The 21482-nt window shown below is 48.0% G+C and overlaps 1 protein-coding gene across 1 annotated transcript in view; it reads left to right on the forward strand.

Moving 5' to 3' along the window:
• pitpnm3 (PITPNM family member 3) overlaps window positions 1-21482 on the forward strand; it is a 665462-nt gene that overhangs the window by 578775 nt on the left and 65205 nt on the right. The window contains exon 11 of the mRNA XM_072469536.1: window positions 16407-16580. Coding sequence (XP_072325637.1) covers window positions 16407-16580 — 174 coding nt within the window. The remainder of the gene's footprint in view (window positions 1-16406; window positions 16581-21482) is intronic.

Genomic DNA, 21482 nt, shown 5'->3' on the forward strand with positions numbered 1-21482 from the left:
CGGCATCTCGCGCATGCGCAAACGAACCTTCCGGTTCTGTGCACGTCTCGCGCAACTGCGCTAGTGTAGTCCCTTTAGCAAGATGGCCGCCGACCTCGACCCAAATCGCACTCTGGTCCGGGATTTCAGCCTCGAGGTGAGTACTGGCGCTTCTCTTACCTTTCCTTGCCGATTGGAGTGTGTTTTCCTCACAGTATTTGCCGAATTTGTCCAGGACTGCCTGGAAGGCGCTCCTGTTTTGCCCCTTAGAGAACTTGAATTTTTAAAAGATTTCTTCTGCTCCTGCACCGGCGATGGTGAGGAGAAACTCTATTTTTTCATCATCGGCCAGGTCTTTAAGTTTGGCTGCCACCAGGTAGAATTCAAACGCCTGCCGGAATCGCTGCCAGTTCTCGCGGAGATCGCCGTGGCACTGGAGCGGCTGCGGAATCGGGAGCCCGTACATCTTGCCTGGGTATTGCTGGTTGTCACTGTACGCTGAGGTATGGCTATCTGGATTTTAAGCAGTTCACTCGTGGTACCATGTTTTGTTATGTTTCCTTTGTAACATAAGCGGCTTCCTTGTATTGCATTTGTCAAGGAAGGTCGAGACGTGTGTAGCGCACAAAGACTCCATGAGACGAATATAGTGAAGTCGATGAGGCTTTATTAAGCGTGTCTGTTCCCCAGCAGCTCGATAGTAAACTGGCCTGCGGGGGAAGACACCGGCTTCTTATACTCCGCCTTCAGGGCGGAGCTTGAGGTCAACGGCCAACCAGGACCCGGGATCTGTCAGCCAATGACATTAGGGCTTCCAGTCCCACATGACCCCCAATACATACTACCACATTCACCCCAATGTCAAAAATGAACCCGGCGGGGTGATGCTTCGTATGGTGGTAAGGGTTTACAGGGCTGGTCCTGGGAGGATAGAACATTCACATGGTAGTACAGTATTGGACAGTTTCGTCCTGTTGCAACTATTTACAGAGGGTATAGGAAAAAAAACAAAATGTTCTTTGAACAGTCCATCTTTGTTTTACATCGACGCCACGAGTCGGTCGGGCGGTCTGGTCGTCCGTGTCGATCGCCTCGGCCCCGGCGGTGGTGGTGGTGCTTGTACCAGTGTTGTCGACTCCAGGAGCCGCACGGTTTCAGCTGTCGGTGCAAAGGGGAGGGGGACTGATCCTCCTGGGAAGGGGGCGGTCGCGGGGTGCGGCGGTGGCAGGAAGGGGGGCGGTTGGGTTGATGGTGTCGGGGGGGTGTGCGTGGTGCCGGCGGGCGCCAGATCCCGCAGGGAGACCGTGTCCTGTCGGCCGTCGGGGTACTCCACGTAGGCGTACTGGGGGTTTGCGTGGAGGAGGTGAACCCTTTCGACCAACGGGTCCGCCTTATGTGCCCGCACATGCTTTCGGAGCAGGTTGGGTCCTGGGGCCGCCAGCCAGGTCGGCAGCGACGTTCCAGAGGAGGACCTCCTAGGGAAGACAAGGAGACGCTCGTGAGGCGTTTGATTAGTGCTTGTACATAATAACGACCGGATGGAATGGAGAGCGTCCGGGAGGACCTCCTGCCACCGTGAAACTGGGAGATCCCTGGACCGTAGGGCCAGTAGGACGGCCTTCCAGACCGTGCCGTTCTCCCTTTCTACTTGCCCGTTCCCCCGGGGGTTGTAGCTGATCGTCCTGCTTGAGGCTATGCCCTTGCTGAGCAGGAACTGGCGCAGCTCGTCACTCATGAAAGAGGACCCCCTGTCGCTGTGGACGTATGCGGGGTAACCGAACAGTGTGAAGATGCTGTTCAGGGCTTTAATGACTGTGGCCGCGGTCATGTTGGAGCAGGGAATGGCAAAAGGGAAGGGGGAGTATTCGTCCACTACATTAAGAAAATATGCGTTGCGGTCGGTGGAGGGGAGGGGCCCTTTGAAAACGAGACTGAGGCGTTCAAAGGGGCGGGAAGCCTTAATCAGGTGCGCTCCATCTGGCCTGAAAAAATGTGGCTTGCATTCCGTGCAGATGTGGCAGTCCCTTGTGACTGTACGGACCTCTTCTAAAGAGTATGGGAGATTGAGGGACTTGATGAAGTGGTAAAACCGAGTGACCCCCGGGTGGCAGAGGTCCTCGTGGAGGGTTTGGAGGCGGTCAATTTGTGCGTTGGCACATGTGCCGTGGGATAGGGCATCGGACGGCTCGTTCAGCTTTCCGGGCCGGTACAAGATCTCATAGTTGAAGGTGGAGAGCTCGATCCTCCACCTTAAGATTTTGTCAATTTTAATTTTGCCCCGCTGTGCATTATCGAACATGAAAGCTACCGATCGTTGGTCAGTGAGGAGAGTGAATCTCCTGCCGGCCAGGTAATGCCTCCAATGTCGCACAGCTTCCACTATGGCTTGGGCTTCCTTTTCCACTGAGGAGTGGCGGATTTCTGAGGCGTGGAGGGTTCGGGAGAAAAAGGCCACGGGTCTGCCCGCTTGGTTAAGGGTGGCCGCTAGAGCTACGTCGGAGGCGTCGCTCTCGACCTGGAAGGGGAGGGACTCGTCGATGGCGCGCATCGTGGCCTTTGCGATGTCCGCTTTGATGCGGCTGAAGGCCTGGCAAGCCTCTGTCGACAGAGGGAAGGTCGTGGTCTATATTAGGGGGCGGGCCTTGTCAGCGTACTGGGGGACCCACTGGGCGTAGTACGAAAAGAACCCCAGGCAGCGTTTCAGGGCTTTTGGGCAGTGCGGGAGGGGAAATTCCATGAGTGCGCGTAGACGTTCGGGGTCGGGGCCTATTATCCCATTGCGTACTATGTAGCCCAGAATGGCTAGCCGGTCAGTGCTAAAAACGCACTTGTCCTCGTTGTACGTGAGGTTCAAGGCTTTGGCGGTCTGGAGGAATTTTTGGAGGTTGGCGTCGTGGTCCTGCTGATCGTGGCCGCAGATGGTTACATTGTTGAGATACGGGAACGTGGCCCGTAACCCATGTTGATCAACCATTCGGTCCATCTCCCGTTGGAAGTCCGAGACCCCGTTTGTGACGCCAAAAGGGACCCGTAGGAAATGGTATAATCGCCCGTCTGCCTCGAAGGCTGTGTACTTGCGGTCACTTGGGCGGATGGGGAGCTGATGGTAGGCGGACTTGAGGTCCACGGTGGAGAAGACTTTATACTGGGCAATCCGATTGACCATGTCGGATATGCGGGGGAGAGGGTACGCGTCTAGTTGTGTGTACCTGTTGATGGTCTGGCTATAGTCAATGACCATCCTTTGTTTCTCCCCTGTCTTCACTACTACCACCTGCGCTCTCCAGGGACTATTGCTGGCCTGGATTATGCCCTCCTTTAGTAGCCGCTGGACTTCGGACCGAATGAAGGTCCGGTCCTGGGCGCTGTACCGTCTGCTCCTAGTGGCGACGGGTTTGCAATCCGGGGTGAAGTTCGCAAACAAGGACGGGGGTTGCACCTTGAGGGTAGCGAGGCCGCAGATAGTGAGTGGGGGTATGGGGCCGCCGAATTTAAACGTAAGGCTCTGTAGATTACATTGGAAATCTAATCCCAGCAAGGTGGGGGCACAGAGTTGGGGAAGGACGTTAAGTTTGTAGTTTTTGAACTCCCTCCCCTGTACCGTTAGGGTAACTATGCAGAATCCCTGGATCTGTACGGAGTGGGATCCTGCAGCTAGGCAAATCTTTTGTGCGCTGGGATAGGTGGTCAAGGAACAGCGTCTTACCGTGTCGGGGTGTATAAAGCTTTCCGTGCTCCCGGAGTCGACTAGGCATGGCGTCTCGTGGCCGTTAATTAGGACCGTTGTCGTCGTCGTCTGGAGTGTCCGGGGCCGAGCCTGATCGAGCGTAATCGAAGCGAGCCGTGGTTGTAGTAGTGGGGTGGGGTCCGTTGTTGCCGTCCAAGATGGCGTCGGGGATGGACAAAATGGCCGCCCCCATACATCGCACGTGGCTGGGGGGTCACAAGATGGCGGCGGGGGTGGACAAAATGGCCACCCCCATGCGTCGTACAGGTCGGGGGCGGTCCAAGATGGCGGCGCCCCTCCTCCCCTCGTGGTGGTCGGGACCCAAAATGGCGGCGTCTGCGGGTCGCACATGGCGTGCTGGGGGGTTGGGACGCATACATTGCTTGTAGGGCTCCCTGTGGCCCCGGGACGGCGGCGACCTCGTGGGATCGGCACACCACCGCATAATGGCCCTTTTTCCCGCAGCTTTTGCAGATGGCTGCGCGGGCCGGACAGCGCTGTCGAGGGTGTTTCGCCTGGCCGCAGAAATAACAGCGGGCGCCCCCGGTGCGACTCGGCGTTTGGACTGCGCAAGCTTGTGGGGTGTCCGAGGGGGGGAGGGTAGGGGGTTTGCCGCGACGGGTACGTACGGGGCCCAATGGGCTGCCGCGCGGTCGGGGCCGTAGGCGCGGGTATTATGCGCGGCCACGTCTAGGGAGGCTGCTAGGGCCCGTGCCTCTGAGAGTCCTAGCGACTCTTTTTCTGGAAGTCTTTGGCGGATTTGGGAGGATTGCATACCTGCCACAAAAGCATCGCGCATTAACATGTCCGTGTGTTCGTTTGCGTTCACCGACGGGCAGCTGCAGGCTCGTCCCAAAATCAGCAGCGCGGCGTAGAACTCGTCCATCGATTCTCCGGGAGCTTGCCGTCTTGTCGCGAGCTGGTAGCGAGCATAGATTTGGTTAACTGGGCGAACGTAGAGACTTCTGAGTGCTGTGAACGCCGTCTGGAAATCGTCGGTGTCTTCAATGAGGGTGAAAATCTCCGTGCTCACCCTCGAGTGCAGGACCTGCAATTTTTGTTCGTCTGAGATTCGGCCGGTGGTCGTTCTGAGGTAGGCCTCGAAGCAAGTCTGCCAGTGTTTGAAGGCTGCTGCCGCATTCACTGCATGGGGGCTGATCCTCAGGCATTCTGGAATGATCCTGAGCTCCATAGTCCTTTTTAGGCACGCTTAATAAATTGTAGCGCACAAAGACTCCATGAGACGAATATAGTGAAGTCGATGAGGCTTTATTAAGTGTGTCTGTTCCCCAGCAGCTCGATAGTAAACTGGCCCGCGGGGGAAGACACCGGCTTCTTATACTCCGCCTTCAGGGCGGAGCTTGAGGTCAACGGCCAACCAGGACCCGGGATCTGTCAGCCAATGATATTAGGGCTTCCAGTCCCACATGACCCCCAATACATACTACCACAACGTGTAAATAACTTCAACTCATTTATTTACACTATGTACACTTTTATAACATGAGTTTGACACTACTGCTAATCCTATTGTAACTACCTAACTGACTGACCAGCTGCTGTCTTCCACGTGGTGGGTGTGATAATGAATCAACCCTGTGCCTCTCCTCACTGACTGTCTTCACTGGCCGAAGGGGCTGATCATCTGTTTCGTGTCCTTTATGTATGGGTTTGTGTGATGACCCCTGTGGTCGTGTCACCTCCTTGTGTATCGTGAATGTCCATTGGTCGCCTCCCATCTGACTTATCTATTGGTTGAGTGTGTGTGTGTGATGTTTCTGGTGCTCCCTCTAGTGTCTGTCTAGCTTACATGTGTTTACAGTGATGCACATCACCACACCGGGTTCGATCGCGGTCCTAGGTCACTGACCATGTGGAGTTTGCACATTCCTCCCCGTGTCCGCGTGGGACTCACCCCCACAACCCAAAGATGTGCAGGGTAGGTGGATTGACCACGCTAAATTGACCCTTAATTGAGAAAAAAAGCATTGGGTACTCTAAATTTAAAGAAAAAAGAAAATGCTGGAGCTACTCAGCAGGTGCAGTCCAACTAGTGGCATTTCTGATCAATAACCATGTCAATGCAACTTTAATATTAATGAGCTGGTTCTTCTGCACATGGTTCACCTCATGATCGGTACTTCAATCAGGTTGCCTTTTATGTTTTTTTCTGTATTTTGGGCCTCGAGACATGACCCACCTTGGAGCATACTATACCACAACAACCACATTATGCACTGCTAATTTGATACCACATAGAAAGGCCAATAATCCAAGAACACTGCATGGCCACAGGCTTTGTCGCCCAACATCTCCTGGTGCGCCTGAACTGTGAGGTGAGGTCTCCTGCTAACGCCACAAGCAGAAAGTCAACCAAATTGTTTTTTTGTTGTGTTCTTCCTTCGGTTCCTCCTCCCCAGAAGGCAGTGGCCCATGCTGAGGTACAGTTGCACAGCTGCTGACTGCCCTTCCTAGCCTGTGCTTTCCATCTCTCAGAACGAAGCTTGGACTTTGTACTGATTGAATGCGAATAAGAAGGAAATAAGGACCGGACTGTAAGCGACTTTCCAATAATGCAACATGACGCTCACAGCTTCCTTCTCAGATTTATTCCTGCAATTTGGTTTAACCAGTTCTGCTCGAGTGAAACATTAATATTTACTGATGTTGAGGAATCATCCATAAATACATTCACACACTCAAAATGAGATGCCATTACCCAGAGTCATTACTTGGCCCAAGTGACCTTCCTTCATGCCTTCGCCAGCTGATAGCTAGAAGGTAATTGCCCATTAGTTCTGACCAAACCTGACACAGGCCATTGTAAAATTATACTTATCAGCAGAAATGGAATCTATATCAGTAACTAGCACAATTTTCTTTTCCTGGGTCCATGAAGCATACATTATGTGAAATATACTTAATAATGTTGGCACTCTGGTTAGTGAATTATTTTAATTCCTTAGATAGACGGTCATCTTTTCAAATTGAAAAAGCCTGCTTCGGTGCAGGCCAATTCACTATTCCTTGGGAAACCCAGTCAAAAGCTTGACCATTGTGCCAGCGCCAAGCCCACTCCTCTGGAATCGCTGGCCAGTCCGGCATTCAAATGGCCGGCTCCATCCCACAATGCATGCTCCTCCCAGATTCTGTGTGGACCCCTAATTTAGCTCACCTTGCGGACCCTCATGTGGCTGCGCCTGTTCTGTCAGCAGATTCCCAGTGTGCCAAGCCTTGGGTCATGTTGGGGCCTGCCTGACATTTCGGGGAGTTGGTGTCTGATGCACATCATCGCAGTGGACACTGGCAGTCACATTGTCGCTTCCCAGCTCAGTGGCACCTGCACTGTTGCTTTGGAAGGCATTGGTTGTGCCACACGGTTTTGAGGCCGGTATGCTGAGGGGCAGCAGCATTGCGAGGTTTGCTAGCTGCGTGTTCTTGGTAACAATTTTGTTTTGGGAATCCAGTCATGAGGGGCTTGAATCCTTTGTAGGACTTGGTCCAAGAAAAGGATGTGTGGTAAACCACTGTTGTACCTGTATTAGAGGATGTACGGTAGAACCTGCACTATACGTTCACCGGTAGTCCCTGCCTGCTGGCTCTGCCTAGGAGGCGGGGTATAAATATGCATGGCCTCCAGCTAGCAGCCATTTCGCCAGCTGCTGTGGGAGGCCACACATCTGATAGCAATAAAGCCTCAGTTGGATTCAACTATCGTCTTTGTCCAATTGATCGTGCCCATTTATCAAAGGAGAGAGTTAGCCTGAATCAACGGTGGTTTAAACTCTGCTAGCCTCTTCAAAGCACAAATCTAGTCGTGACCGGAATGCTGCACATATGCTTCAGACACACTATAGGGTTAAAATGGAAAAAATGTTTGCATTTATACAACGCCTTTCATGACCACAGGATGCCCCAAAGTATTTTACAGCCGATTAAGTATTTTTGAAGTGAAGACATTCTTGTAATGTATGCCAATCTGCATAGAGCAAACACCTGAAAACTGTACGTAATGACCAGGTAAAGGGCCATAACTACCTTGGAGTGGCAGTCAGCAGTAGATTGCCACTCCTTACCAATTTACCTGCTCTAAGCTTCCCAAGTGCCTGTCGCACCAAACCTTTTTGACTCAGGGTGGGGGCTGGGTCAGGTCGGGGGCAGGGTGGGGGTGTTTAGGCACCTGGTCGGGTTGAGGGGGTGGGGGCTAGGTTGGGTCAGTGTGGGTTGGGCCGGGGGCATTTTGGGGGTCAGGCCAGGGGCGGGGTGGTGGTTGGGCAATGGAGGCTTGGGGATGGTGGTTGGGTCAGGGGTGGGGAGGCTGGGGAGCGATGGGGGCCAGATCGAGGGGGGGGGGGTGAGGGGCGGGTGGGAATCACATGTGGGCAGTGGGTTGGGAAATACCATAGGGAATGGGGTGCTTATTTGAAGATGGTCTCCTTGGGGGTGGGGGGGGGGCGGGGCAGGGTGTGTGTGGGGGTGGGGGGGTGTCAGTGTGGGGCTCGGCCTAGGCTTTAAAATAGTTATGCTGAAGATAGAAGTGCTTTTATTTCTTCTAACCACTAGTGTAACACTGGCAGAATCATCCAAAGTTAATGATTTAAATCGCTTTGTTGGATGGTTCCCAGCCCAGCAGAATTGTGAAGGGAGACTTAGCACTTCTGGACAATTGTCGGGTAAATCCTTTTCTGGGAGAATCTGAGCGGGATTATCCCCAAATTCAATACTGGGAAGTGGGAAGTTACAGGCTATTTCATTGATGTTGATTGAGACATAAATTTTGGCCAAGACACCAGGGATAAACCCTTGTTCTTCTTCCAAGTAATGCCATGGGATCTTTATGCCCATCTGAGAGGGAACACGGAACATCACAAAGATGACACCTTGGACAGTGAGTACTGGCAGTGTCAAGTCTTGGACTGGCACTTTAACCCACAATGTTGTGTCACATCCATGTAAAGATATTTACCTCCAAGTAGCCTGTGAGCTGAGAATTTGTGTGTGTTTGTAGGTGACCCCCTATTAATTTGCATGTAGTTCAATTTAAGATAATCAGCAGCAATTTATTAGTTGTAAACAACATAAAACTTGGTTTATCACAAAACTATTGCTGTAAGTTATTCAAGTAAAAGTGATAAAGTTAACTAAAGTACAGATACGAATATTGAAATGCAGATAATAGGGAAAAAGAGACTCAATGGTGAAATTTGAAATGAGACTCTGAGATATCATTGCAGACCTGTTGCCTGAGTTCCTTCTCTCCAGAATGAAGGGGTTCGGGGGGTTGAAGGGCAGGGGGTCATGGAAGAGGGGCCCTCGGTGACCTCATAGGGGATGTTCTCTCTTGGGGGAGTCTGGGGTAACGCCCATGTGTGTGGGGGGTGACATTGCCCGAGGCGGGGGGGACCCTCAAGCTCACTTAGTGAATGGGGCACCCTTTCAAAATGGTGGATTGATCTCTGAAGAGAGATCTGGCCAGTACATCAGTCCAGACGGAGACTTCGCAGGGCCCAAAGAAATTATGGTGTGCGGTGGGGAACCCGCTGACAAGAGCCTTGGAAAAACTCCCAGCCAAACCTGCCTGAAATGACACTTAGAAACTTTTACGTTAAGTTACGCCCAATATTGACTTCGCATCAAGGAGAGTCTCGCATCCCAGCAGCAGAATCATGATGAGAGGGCAGTAAGGCCACAGTAAGTTTTAATAATTTGCTTCTTTTCGCATCATTTCTGGGCCGGGAGGAACAGGATTGCTGCCTACGGCTGGGAATCAGTTCCCACAGGCCCTCAGCTGTGGCCCCTTGCAGCATAGTTCCTACTCTCTCCCATCGACCCGAGAGTAAATGAGGCTCAGCTGTTTAAATCAGCAAGGCATCTACCCACCTGAACTGTCCTTCTTTGCAGCCCATACTGTGCTTGCGTGCACTGCTCCTGTCTGCCAATAAACAATCTAGGCCACTGTCCTTGAGCTAAAGGCCAGTCACTATTCAGCAACTCTTGTTAAGTGTGTCAACATGAGGCAAGAACAGGATGGAATTTATCTATATTGCGAATGACAAGGAACATCACACGCACAATAGCCAATTAAATGGCATGCCAAGGCATAAGCCAGAATAGATATGTGGAAAACATTGTCTATAAAAGACACTTTTGATACATGACCCTCATAAAAGGGATTCTAAATGATATCAAGAATGTAGGAATGAAACACTATCATTTATATCATGCCTCAAGATGTTTCAATACCAGTATTTTGAAGTGTAGTCATTCTTGTAATGTGGGAAACGCGGCCACACCGCAAGCTCCAGAAACAGCAATGAAATAAATGATCTGACTGCTGAGTGAGCTAGTGGAGGGAAGGAGGGTTGGTAAGTGCGGTAGCTTGTGTCCTCACTCTGCTCCCGACTAGTAAACCTTTTAGGTTTTTGCCTCTTTTAAAAGCTGACATTATGTTACATTGGATCAATGAATTGAAACCCCTTTTAACTTTTCTAATTGAATCTTCAACTTTCTTTTTAGGTTATTGTGCAGTTCGAAGCGAGGCTGGGTGGGGTGAGGTTGTTTCCCTTCGAGCAGAGAAGGCTGAGGGGGGACCTCATCGAGGTGCACAAAATCATGAGAGACAGAGACGATATAGATAGGAAGAAACTTTTCCCCTCAGTTGAGGGGTCAATAACCAGGGGCCATAGGTTTAAGGTAACGGGCAGGAGATATGGAAGGGATTTGAGGAAAAACCTTTTCACCCAGAGGGTGATGGGAATCTGGAACTCACTGCCTGAGAGGGTGGTAGAGGCGGGAACCCTAACAACATTTAAGATGCATTTAGACAAGCACTTGAAACACCATAGCACGCAAGGCTACGGCCCAGGTGCTGGAAAATGGGATAAGAATAGGTAGGTGTTTGATGGTCGGAACAGGTATGACGGGCTGAAGGGCCTCTTTCTGTGACTTTGTTGTGACAATGGAATGATGCCCTGGCGTCAACCTAATTTCGCAATGGTGGATTGACTATTTCCCTCAAAATATTAGACTTGATGGCTGAAATTTTCAAGCCCCTCACGCCATCAGGATCCTCCGGTCCAGCTGATGTGAACAGATATTTCAATAGCTCGTCGTACCTGCCGCAGGTGGAACCTGTCGCCTGTGAGTGAGGGGGGGGGGGGGTTGGAAATTCCAGCCAATACGCCTGAGGAATATTCTGTTTCTTCTCTGTCTTAATACAGTAAAACAACTGCCTTGTTGAAATCGTCCAATTGCGGTGAAAACACAGTAGGCTGTGGGAGGTGTCTTGACGGTGATGGGTTTTGGTGCGTAGGAGTGTGTGTCAATTATTTTGAGAAAAAAAACCTGACATCGCTCGCTTACACCAGTTGTTTTCTTGTGTCATTTTAAGTAGTCGGGTTGAGGAAATGCTTTCTTTGTACATTGTGGCATTACATTTAATGCAGGGGTGATGATTATTGAGGACATTCTGCTTCTGTTTGAGTCCAAAGAGCACATATGTCTGTAGACACCCTGAAGGCATGCCTCAAGAAATGCAACACAGACATCAACTGCTGGGAGACCCTGGGCGGGATTCTCCGCGAACCGGCGGAGTGGGCCACTCCGGCGCCGAGGAGTGGCTTGAAATACTCCGGCGTCGGGCTGCCCCGAAGGTGCAGAATCCTCCACACCTTCAGGGGCTAGGCTGGCGCTGGAGTGTTTGGCACCGTGCCAGCCGGCGCGGAAGGGCTTGGCGCCGTGCCAACCGGTGCCGAAGGGCCTCCGCCGGCCGGCACGAGTTGGCGCATGCCCGGGAGCACCAGCGTGTGCTGGCGTCATCCCAGCGCATGTGCAGGGGGGTTCTTCTCCGCACCGGCCATGGCGGAGGTTGACAGCGGCCGGTGCGGAGGGACACAGGCCCGCCCACGGATCGGTGGGCCCCGATCACGGGCCAGGCCACTGTGAGGGCATCCCCCGGGGTCAGATCCCCCCCCCCCCCCTCAAGGACTCTGCAGGCCGCCCGTGGAGCCAGGTCCCGCCGGTGAGGACCTGTTATGATTTACGCCGGGGACCCGCCGAAAACGGGCGGGCACTCGGCCCATCGTGGGCTGGAGAATCGCCGGGGGGGGGGGGGGCGCTGCTAGCAGCCGCCGACCGGCGCGCCATGATTCCTGAATGCCAAAATCCCGGTGCCAGAGAATGCGGCAGCTAGCGGGGGCAGGATTCACGTCGCCCACCGGCGATTCTCCGACCCGGAACCTTCTGATTGAAGGAACACAATTCATCGACGACACCCGATGGCAAAAGGAGGTCCGGAAAAGGACGTTGAGAAAGGAATGCCAGCGATCTAGAATCCAAGGATCGATCCCACCTCCCGGAAACACCTACCAAGTTACGGTCGAAGATGCAAGATCTAGGGCTGGGCTCATCCGCCATGCAGGGATCCACAGAACCCATAACTGGTAACAAGGATTTTCTTAGGTAGACAATCATACTCGATAGTCAGTGATCGCCGAAGAAAAGAAGGAGGTTATTTGCAGTAACACATAGAGAACCTCGGGCACTTTTGTGCTTTTGTGTGGGTCATTTTGACCTATTTGCATCCTCCCGCTGGCACAGGTTATGAACCTCGATGCCGCTGCCAACGGGGTACCGGAATCACAATCGGATCAGTGCCAGGTGCCGATCCCGGTTTTTCTCCCACGTGGGATTCTCTGCCGCATTGGGAACTGCACCACCGGTGGTGGGCGACGGAAAATCCAGTCCACTTTGGCGATTGGCTCCCATACAGTTTTACTTGTCCTAACATTTGGAATGTTTACAGTATCAGGATCAAATGTGCCTTTTGTATAGTCTGTTTTTCAGCTAAAATGTGAGTTCAAATACTTTCTTTAAGCTTCTGAATATGTACAGTTACATCGGTTATAATGGTTATGCCTCAGTTTGGTGCAATAATTACATAACATTGACTGGAAAGCTTGGAACATTTTCAGGATGTTAAGGGTTGTCTATAAAGGCCAGCTGCTTCATTCTATAATGACTACACATTTTGGCTACAACAGTGTGCACAGTACAGATTACATGTTACAATTCTGTTGCGTTTGCCATAGTCAGTGTATCCCCAAGAGCTCCATGAAAAATGTGCCTTTCCCCCCCCTCCCGTAATACTAAGATATGAAGGCAGAGGAACTTCTTAAGATTGTTCTTCACTGGAAACCAATGATTGTTTAACATCATGCCAACACTCGCTGACCCTTGGTTGGAATAATTCAGGTAGGCCCCCACAAGGGCCCACTATGTTGGCAGCAGACAAGATTCCAGTGCTAGTTAACACTCAGAAAATTAACTTTGAGGCACGGAAGCCAATGAGCCTTTTTTCACGACATTCCTTATCCTCCAACTTATTAAAATTAATTACCTGAAAATAGAGAGCACCATTCACGCAAAAGCAAAACTCCACACTGAAAGCTTAGTCTCGTACAAACATGGCATTCAGCAATGCAGTGTAGCTGATATTTTACCCATTGAACAAATTTGAACACAACCTTTAGTATTTTAAAATTTAGCAATTTTAAAATTGCTAAAAAGAGCCATTCATGCTTCTATTTACCTCGCTCCAAGGCTTATTTAGTGCAATTTGTTGAAATATTCTAGTGCCACAGTGATTCAGTAAGAAAATAGGCCTCAGGTTAGAGTATATCAAACAGAACGTTATATTATACTTGCAAAGTGCTGATGTCCTGGCAACAAATCAATCTGGTACTATCCAGCATTGTTTGAAATAATAGCAGAAAGTCAACAATCTGAACGTTGCAAAGGTTGCCTGTGTTTAAGAAAGCTTTGGTTTTGAGCTAATGTGTCACTTTGATCAGCATGAGGTAATAATTACTGTCAGCAATGTTATCGTATGGATTTTTAATTTGCTCATATTGAATGCCTGCCTCTGTTATTCAAACGGAGGTGGTAACCTGTTTATTTTAAATGGAGGTAGTTACATGTTTGTTTTAAATGGAGGTGGTAACCTGTTTGCTATATTTCTTACATTTCACATGCAAAAATATTAAATGCATTGAATTGACACAAATCCTTCCTTCCATCATAAGGTCAGAAGCGGGAATGTTTGCTGATGATTGCTCAATGTTCAGCACCATTCACAACTCCTCAGATACTGAAGCAGTCCATATCCAAATGCAGCAAGACTAGGGCAATATCCAAGCTTGGGCTGACCAGTGACAAGTAACATCTATGCCATTCAAGTGCCAGGAAATGACCATCTCCGACAAGAGAGGATCTAACCATTGCCCCTTGACATTTAAGGGCACTACCATCACTGAATCCCCCTCACCACTTACCATCCTGGCTGGGTCAAATTCCTGGTAATCCCTTTCTCACTGTGGGTGTACCTACCCCACATGGATTGCAGCAGTTCAAGAAGGCAGCCCACCAAAATCTTCTCAGGGCAATTAGGGATGGGAAATAAATGCTTGCCTAGCCAGTAATGCCCACATCCCATGAATGAATAAAAATAACTCAAATCATATTATCATAGCTCAGACTTTGCATTAGGAATAATGTTAGCACTCAGAGTTATACTGAGCAAATCCGACTGTAACTTCAGGTGGCTGTACATGCACAATTAAATACAGAAACCTGAAAGTTGCTGTTCGAGATACTTTGTTCCTCCACAGCGTAAACTGTAGCAATCTTCCGCCAATAAACAAAACATCAAAATCAATGCAATGCCATGAACTTGTGGTACTTCCCCGCTAGTTTCCCATTACAGGTGGCAGAAAAAAATAGGATTGGTGCGTTCAAGAGTAAGTCAATTCTTAACAGCAAGAAGGCAGCTCACCACCACCTTCTGAAGGGCAACTAGGGATGGGCAATAAATTCTGGCCTAACCAACGGTGCCACATCCCGCAAATGAATTTAAAAAATGATAAGTGACGATTATTGCCAAACAACCTCTCTGGCCCTGATAATTTTATTTTCCAGGCGCAAAGCCTCTTCCTTCCAGAATAAATGAAAAAAATAATTTCATCCCTCATAATTCTATTTCCCAAACTTCATTTCACTTTCCGTGCATAATCTAAATCAGGCTTGTCTAACCCATAGTCCAAGTCGCTCTATATGGCCCCTGGATAAAAAGCAGGTAAGACGGGTCAGTGAATCTGATGATTTCTCTTCCGTCTTTGCTCTGATAGGCTCAATAGCGATTTAATTAGCAATTTATTGTTGTGGGTATTTACTTTTTTGCTCGGCAAGTTGTTTCTTTTCATACATCAGCTTTTTGATTTGAACTTCACGTTTAATTTTGTGCCAAACCTTACCTTCTGAAATTTGATCGTTGCGTCTCCTCCCATTCCAAAGCGTGAGAAAAATTGAAATGTTGCCCCCCCCCGCCCCACCCTCCCACAAGGAAAGATTGGACAAGCCTGATCCAAATATAATGACTACTTCTTGCTTTATACACCCTGGCTAAACGCGACAGACCCAATTTTAACACTGCGGATGTGGATGGGTTTTGTACGAATTGAAATCTCACTCAGGATTCATCAACCTGATTGGAAAATGGAAAAAATATAAAATGAAAATAAAAGTGAATATAGCCCAAAGTAAATTACTCGGGTGGCTTGAATATATATCAAATGGAGTAATAAACTGTGAGATTTTCTATTATGCCATACTGCATTTTGTTTGTTCAGATCCGTGAAACCTTTTAAGAATTTCACGCCAAAAAGATAGCCATTTGTACTGCAGCCGGTTTTAACATTCCCCAACAAATGACTGTGTGCAGGTTTAGATTTATCAAAAACAAAAGAAACAGAACCCTTAGGAGAAGCATTTTCCCCAGTATTATCCTAATTCATTAGCAATTTATTAGTGTAGGCATATTCTTAGAAAGTGATTGAAATTCTGGAAGGTTTGAGTCCTCACTGGCACCATCATTATTATACCAACAACAACGTGCTTTTGGACAGCTAAAATTCTAATATGTTGCCGCCTTATTGTTGAATTAGACAATGGGTTGGCAAGGGTTCTTGAGCATAGTCACAAAAGAAATTGCCCCAAACATGATGTTCCCTGGGTGAAAGGGATCATTCTATGGGCCCAGGAAAATTGCAATAACTGCAATCAAAATTGATAGTTTGCCACTGTTAATTGCTAGTTATTAGTCCAAAGTCGAGCAACTTATTTCAGCACATATCAATAACTCACACTATTTGTTTCCTCTCTGAAGAAGGTCACAAGTGTTTCATCGCCCTGTCCTTCCTGTCACCCACTAAACTGATAGACAATCGTGGACGTTTCCCTCAATTGCTTGATGTTAATGAAAAGGTTACTTTGGGTATTAACCTTCTTTATACAGACTGTTTTGCTCACATTAGCTGTTCTTCTGCAATGTTGTGCCTTGAACATGGTTGGAATATTTGATTAGGAAGATGGATCTGTGTTTAATCTGTTCTGTCCCTTTAAGGCCATTGTACAAGTATTTCCTGTAGGTCTAAATAAGCCAATGCATCCCAACTAGTCCTTCGTGGCTTCAAGTCATACAACACATGAAGATGAGATTAATGAATGGACAACCACAGTTTGGATCTTTGCCGTTCCCTTGCGCACTTCTGGAACATAAATTTTGAAAATCCCCCTTTAGTTCATAAATGGGAAGTGAACTTAACAGGGAGGACTTAATGTTTATTGTATTGTCTTATGCCCACAGCTGACCTGTTACAGAGCCATGTGTCTCTCTTCCTGGAAAGTTCCAATGCACCCACATCTCCTCACACCCTACTGATGCAATTGCAACGAGGGATGCGAAGAGGCAGTCAAACCAGCATTACCAGCGAAGTGTCAGGATCTTCAGAAAGCATCTTTGCAACCAATATTGCCAGCAGTGAGTAAATTATTAAAACTGTTGCATGTTTTCTTGGATTTCTATCTCGCTCATCCTGAGAGCCTACTTGACTAACAGCCATTCCATACAGTAAAACAATCAGGTGACAATTATCGATTCAATATGCAAACGGAAAGACTGATACTTTCTTTGCAAATCTTAATAATCTCAGCTGTGGTGTATACAGATGCTCTGTGCTTTTCAACCATGTTTCTTGGAATCTGTTGACAAGACAGGGGGCCAAAAATCAATCCTTTTGAAATGTGTTCTGTCCCAGGGGGCTCACCAAACTTTTGAGAAGAGGCCCAAGGCCCAACTTCGGCCTGGCCTCAAGCCTCCCAGTTTGGGCATGTGCTTGTCATGCAGCACCACGTCTGGTAAGTGAGCTATCACATTGGAAGCCTGCTCAGGTTGTTATAGAGGATCTCAAACTGCTACTTGAAAAAGGTGAGGTGAGTTTTCCCAGTGCCTTTTCCGCCACGTATTGCTGAGTTAGACCAATCAAACAGACCATCCTGACTCTTTACCTCATTGGTGTTTGTGGGATCCTGCTGTGCACAAATTGGCTGTCGTTTTCTTGCATAACAACAGTTGACTGCAGTTCAAAATTGAGGTGCCTTGACGACATAAATGGCACTATATAAAAAGCAAACCATGGGCGGGATTTGCGGTTGCCCAACGCCGATAACGTAATCGCCAATCGGACGGAGAATCCCTTCCGACGCCCAAATTGGGGGCGGCGCCGGTTTGATGCCGGTTTTTGAGTCTCCGCCCCCTCTGAAATGACGTCATCGTGTTGCGCGCCACACGCCGTTGAAACGGTATTGGTGCATCATCTGAAGGCCCTCCCCCGATGCTCCGCCCCCGATGGGCCAGGTTCCCGACCGCATGGTTGACATGTGGTATGAGCGGTCGGGAACCCGGCATGGCGGCTGCGGACTGCGTCCAGTGCTGGGGTCCGTGCCACTGGCTTCCGCGAGGGCTGGGCTGGGGGGTGGGGGACAGGTGGGGGGAGGGGGGCAGGGAATGGCCTGTGGGGTCACATTTGGCGGGTCTGGTCCACGCATGGCCGGCACCAAGTTGTACGGCGCGACCTCTGCAGGTTGTCGCCGTGCGCATGCGCAGCCTGGGACCCGCCCATTCTCCGGCAGTTTTTGGCGCGGGAACCGGGAATTTCACCCGGCGCTGCTGCTAGCTCCTCACTGGTTCCGGAATCAGTGAGGGTTCAGCGCTGAATTTGGCGTTGTAGAACGCACACGAATTCTGCACTTCAGCCAGCACTTTGCCGCTGAAACTGAGAATCCAGCCTCATATCTTTCTCACCATGAAGGCTTTGACACAGGTTAGAATGTAAACTAACCTGTTGCCCCCCCCAAACCAATTAGCCAGGAGCGAACTTGAGTTTATTTGCTTAGTACTTGGGTAAGAGGGGATGAATGGTCTTCTAACATCGTTTCAGGCTGCTGGCAAAATTTGAAATAAATGCATTCTATTTCTGAAATAATTGTAGATGTACGAACACTGCCCACCATAACACTCACAATGCCACTATTGTAGTTTCCGAGTGGTACACCAAATTGAAAGGCCGTCCAGACAGTTGTAAAGGATCCCATGCTGCAATGTTATGAAGGTGAATATGATAAGCCGCAACGTTTTGCATGAATAGTCACAAAAGTAATATGCAAATCAGAATTGCATCTATAACATAAGGGGCACACCCTGACAGTTGGAGTGGCACATCTGGATATTCCAAGGAATTGCAAGCTAGAGTAATATCTCTTGGAACACAAATCATCAACAAGCCCAGCTATAGCTTCCATAACACTAAACCCTTAAAGTAAACCCACAATAAAGATGCAAAAGACACTCATAAAGGTTACTTTTTAATTGTGTTATTGCGAAACATACATTTTTAAGACCTTGGTTGGCAAAACCTTTTCTCAACTTCTCCCTATTATTGGGAATTGGCTGGCAGCATTTGGTTTGTTGCTTTAAAAATGTGATGATTGGCTTTCATTTATGTTTGTTCATTACTGACAAGTACCATGCATTACTCTCAGTTGCTGTTCTATGAATGTGAAATTTGAGCCAATTAAGTCAACATGCTGAATTTTCATCTAATTTAATTTTGCTTTGTATAATAATTTCTATTTAATATTTGTGACTTACTGTGAATAATGACACAGAATATTCATTGGAAATGTGTCGCATTCTAGCACATATATTTCCGCTTGCATTTTGCATATTTCCATATGCAAATTTTATATAATATTCGCACCCAAAATTTCATATACATGAAACGGAAACAATCCCAATTAAACTGCTGGCAAGTGATTTAATCAGCAGTTAGCAAATAGGAGGTGGGAATGAAAATCAAAGATAATGAAGTTGGAAAATAAGGTGAAAAATGGCAAGCAACAGCTATCAATTAAAAAAGAAATAGCCAGAAGGCACAGATTTAAGTCAGAAGAACTGCATGCGACGTGAGGGAAATCTTTGTTAGACACAAAGTTTTTAGGGTATGGACTGCACTGTCTGCTGGACTGGTGGACACAGATTCACTAATCAAAACGGAATTGGTTGAATACTTGGTGGAGAAAAGCTTGCAGGGGCAGAGGGAAAGGGCTGGGGAGTGGATTATTCTTCGAAAGAGCCAGTGCTGACTCAATGGGACAAATGGCCTCCTTCTGTACTGTGCATCCTGTGAAGCTAGGATTCTCCTGAAATTCCATTAAGATCAGCAGATAGTGGAAAAGATGAGATTGATTCCTCCCAGCCTGTTCTTTACGGCTGTTAAGCCGGCGCGTGATCAGAATGACAAAGTAACAAAAGACGTTGATCACTTTAATGATTGGGAATGTAAAGCAGTGTCTTGCGCCCTGTAAAAGATAGCAATCACAAAGCCGAATGTCATTGCATCATTATTCTCCATTACAATTACTCAACGTATGCAATGTTTTGGCCCAAAAATCTTAGTTCATGAAATCCGGCTGTGGATTTGTATGGACACTAAGCTGCAAATCCTTCTGTATTTGTCTAAAACGATGCTAATATGGAGAGCCTGCATGAATGGGTGATGAAGGAAGGATATTTTTCATGCTTGTACTGATAAAATAGAAAGATACAGAAGTAGGAAGGAAGAGCACTGCCAACATTTTTGCTTTCTTTTTGTATTGTCTTTGTATATACATAGCTTCCTGATGGAAATGTTGTTGTTTATTCCTTTTTAATGAACATTGTAATTAATGTTTTAAAAGACTTGTGGAATGTAATTCAATTTCGACGGTCAGTAATGTGCAGTAATTGAACTTTTCACAGACTCACTCCTTACAGCAAGCAATTTAATCAGTATTTCTTTAGTCTTTGTATGAAGCCTTGGATCTAAATACTCATATTTATTTCATGACTCACTCATTAGTAAAATAGCACCTTAGGCTGAATCAGCTCTTCAAATATAATACTTGTCATGTTCACCAATTTTTTAAGAAGGTGTTTAATTCCTTTTAGGGAAAAACTAACACGATTGACAATTTTAATCATAACATCAAAGAATAGATACAGATGAGAGAGACCATTCACCCCCCCTTCACTTCGTACATTCAGAAAGGCCACAGAATCTTGCACTCCGAACATCCAATTATTTGAAATGATTCTGGGGCTTTTGCTTTAGTCTTTACCAGAAATCCATTTCATATCCAGTTCACTCTTCGAACAAAAAAATTCCAGACATCAGTCCTAGATGTATTTCATAGAAGTTGCAGTGCATAAGGAGGCCATTCGGCCCATCGAGTCTGCACCGGCCCTTGGAAAGGGCACCCTACTTAAGTCCACACCTCCACCCTATCGCAGTAACCCCTCCTAACCTTTTTTGGACACTAAGGGCAATTTAGCATGGCTAATCCACCTAACCTGTACATCTTTGGACTGTGGGAGGAAACCGGAGCACCCGGAGGAAACCCACGCAGACACAGGGAGAATGTGCACACTCCGCACAGACAGTAGCCCAAGCCGGGAATCGAATCTGGGACCCTGGAGCTGTGAAGCAACAGTGCTAACCACTATGCTACCGTGCCACCCACGTTTGTTCTATGAGTTTGTCCTCTTGACCAAGTGTCATAGTTTGGTTCAAAATAGTATTCCAGATTTACCCTTTTTATGCCATTCTTGTATGTATCTCTACGAAATCGCCTCTTTCTCCTTTCGCTCCTCATGACCAGGTTATGTGGTGCTGGGGAGTCAGTTTCATGGTTCACCTCTGAGCTAATTTGTATGAAAGGGACCAGAGTGGAGGCAATATTCAAGATGTGGTTTGGCCAGAAGGTTATACTGCTACTCTTCCTCCAATTTGTGCTCTGGCTATATTTGAATCATTCACATTTCTAGCAATCCCCTTGAGTAATTCACTGGTGACTTTGTTACTCTTGGATTATTCACTTAAATTTTCCAAGTCTGCATCCTCAGTGAGTGACTTCAATGTGTATTGGCTACAGGTAGGTACCTCACTCCTTGCTGCAGAATTAGAAAATTTACCATGTTGAAGTCTTTTCCATTTAAGGAATAAACTACAAGTGCGCTGACAATTCACAGCCCCACCTCTCTTGACCACTCTGCTGTCTCTGATGTTTCACACTGCTCGGATGACATCAAGAACTGAATGAGGAGAAATTTTCACCAGCTGAAGAGAGGGAAGACTGACGATCTTGGGCGTGATTTAATGGCCTTGTCGCGCTCAACTTGTTGACGCAACAAAGCTGTTGAATCTCGTGAGAGGCCTCTTGCGGGATTTGTGAAACTCAAAATGCCATGCAAGATTTAATGAGATCTCATGAGATGTCGCGATCTGGATCTCGCCCAGGAACTAACGGCTTCGCCTGGGACACTGCGCCAGGGTGACATTTGACA

This window comes from Scyliorhinus torazame, chromosome 12 (genome assembly GCF_047496885.1).
Source record: "Scyliorhinus torazame isolate Kashiwa2021f chromosome 12, sScyTor2.1, whole genome shotgun sequence".
Taxonomy (NCBI): Eukaryota; Metazoa; Chordata; class Chondrichthyes; order Carcharhiniformes; family Scyliorhinidae; genus Scyliorhinus; species Scyliorhinus torazame.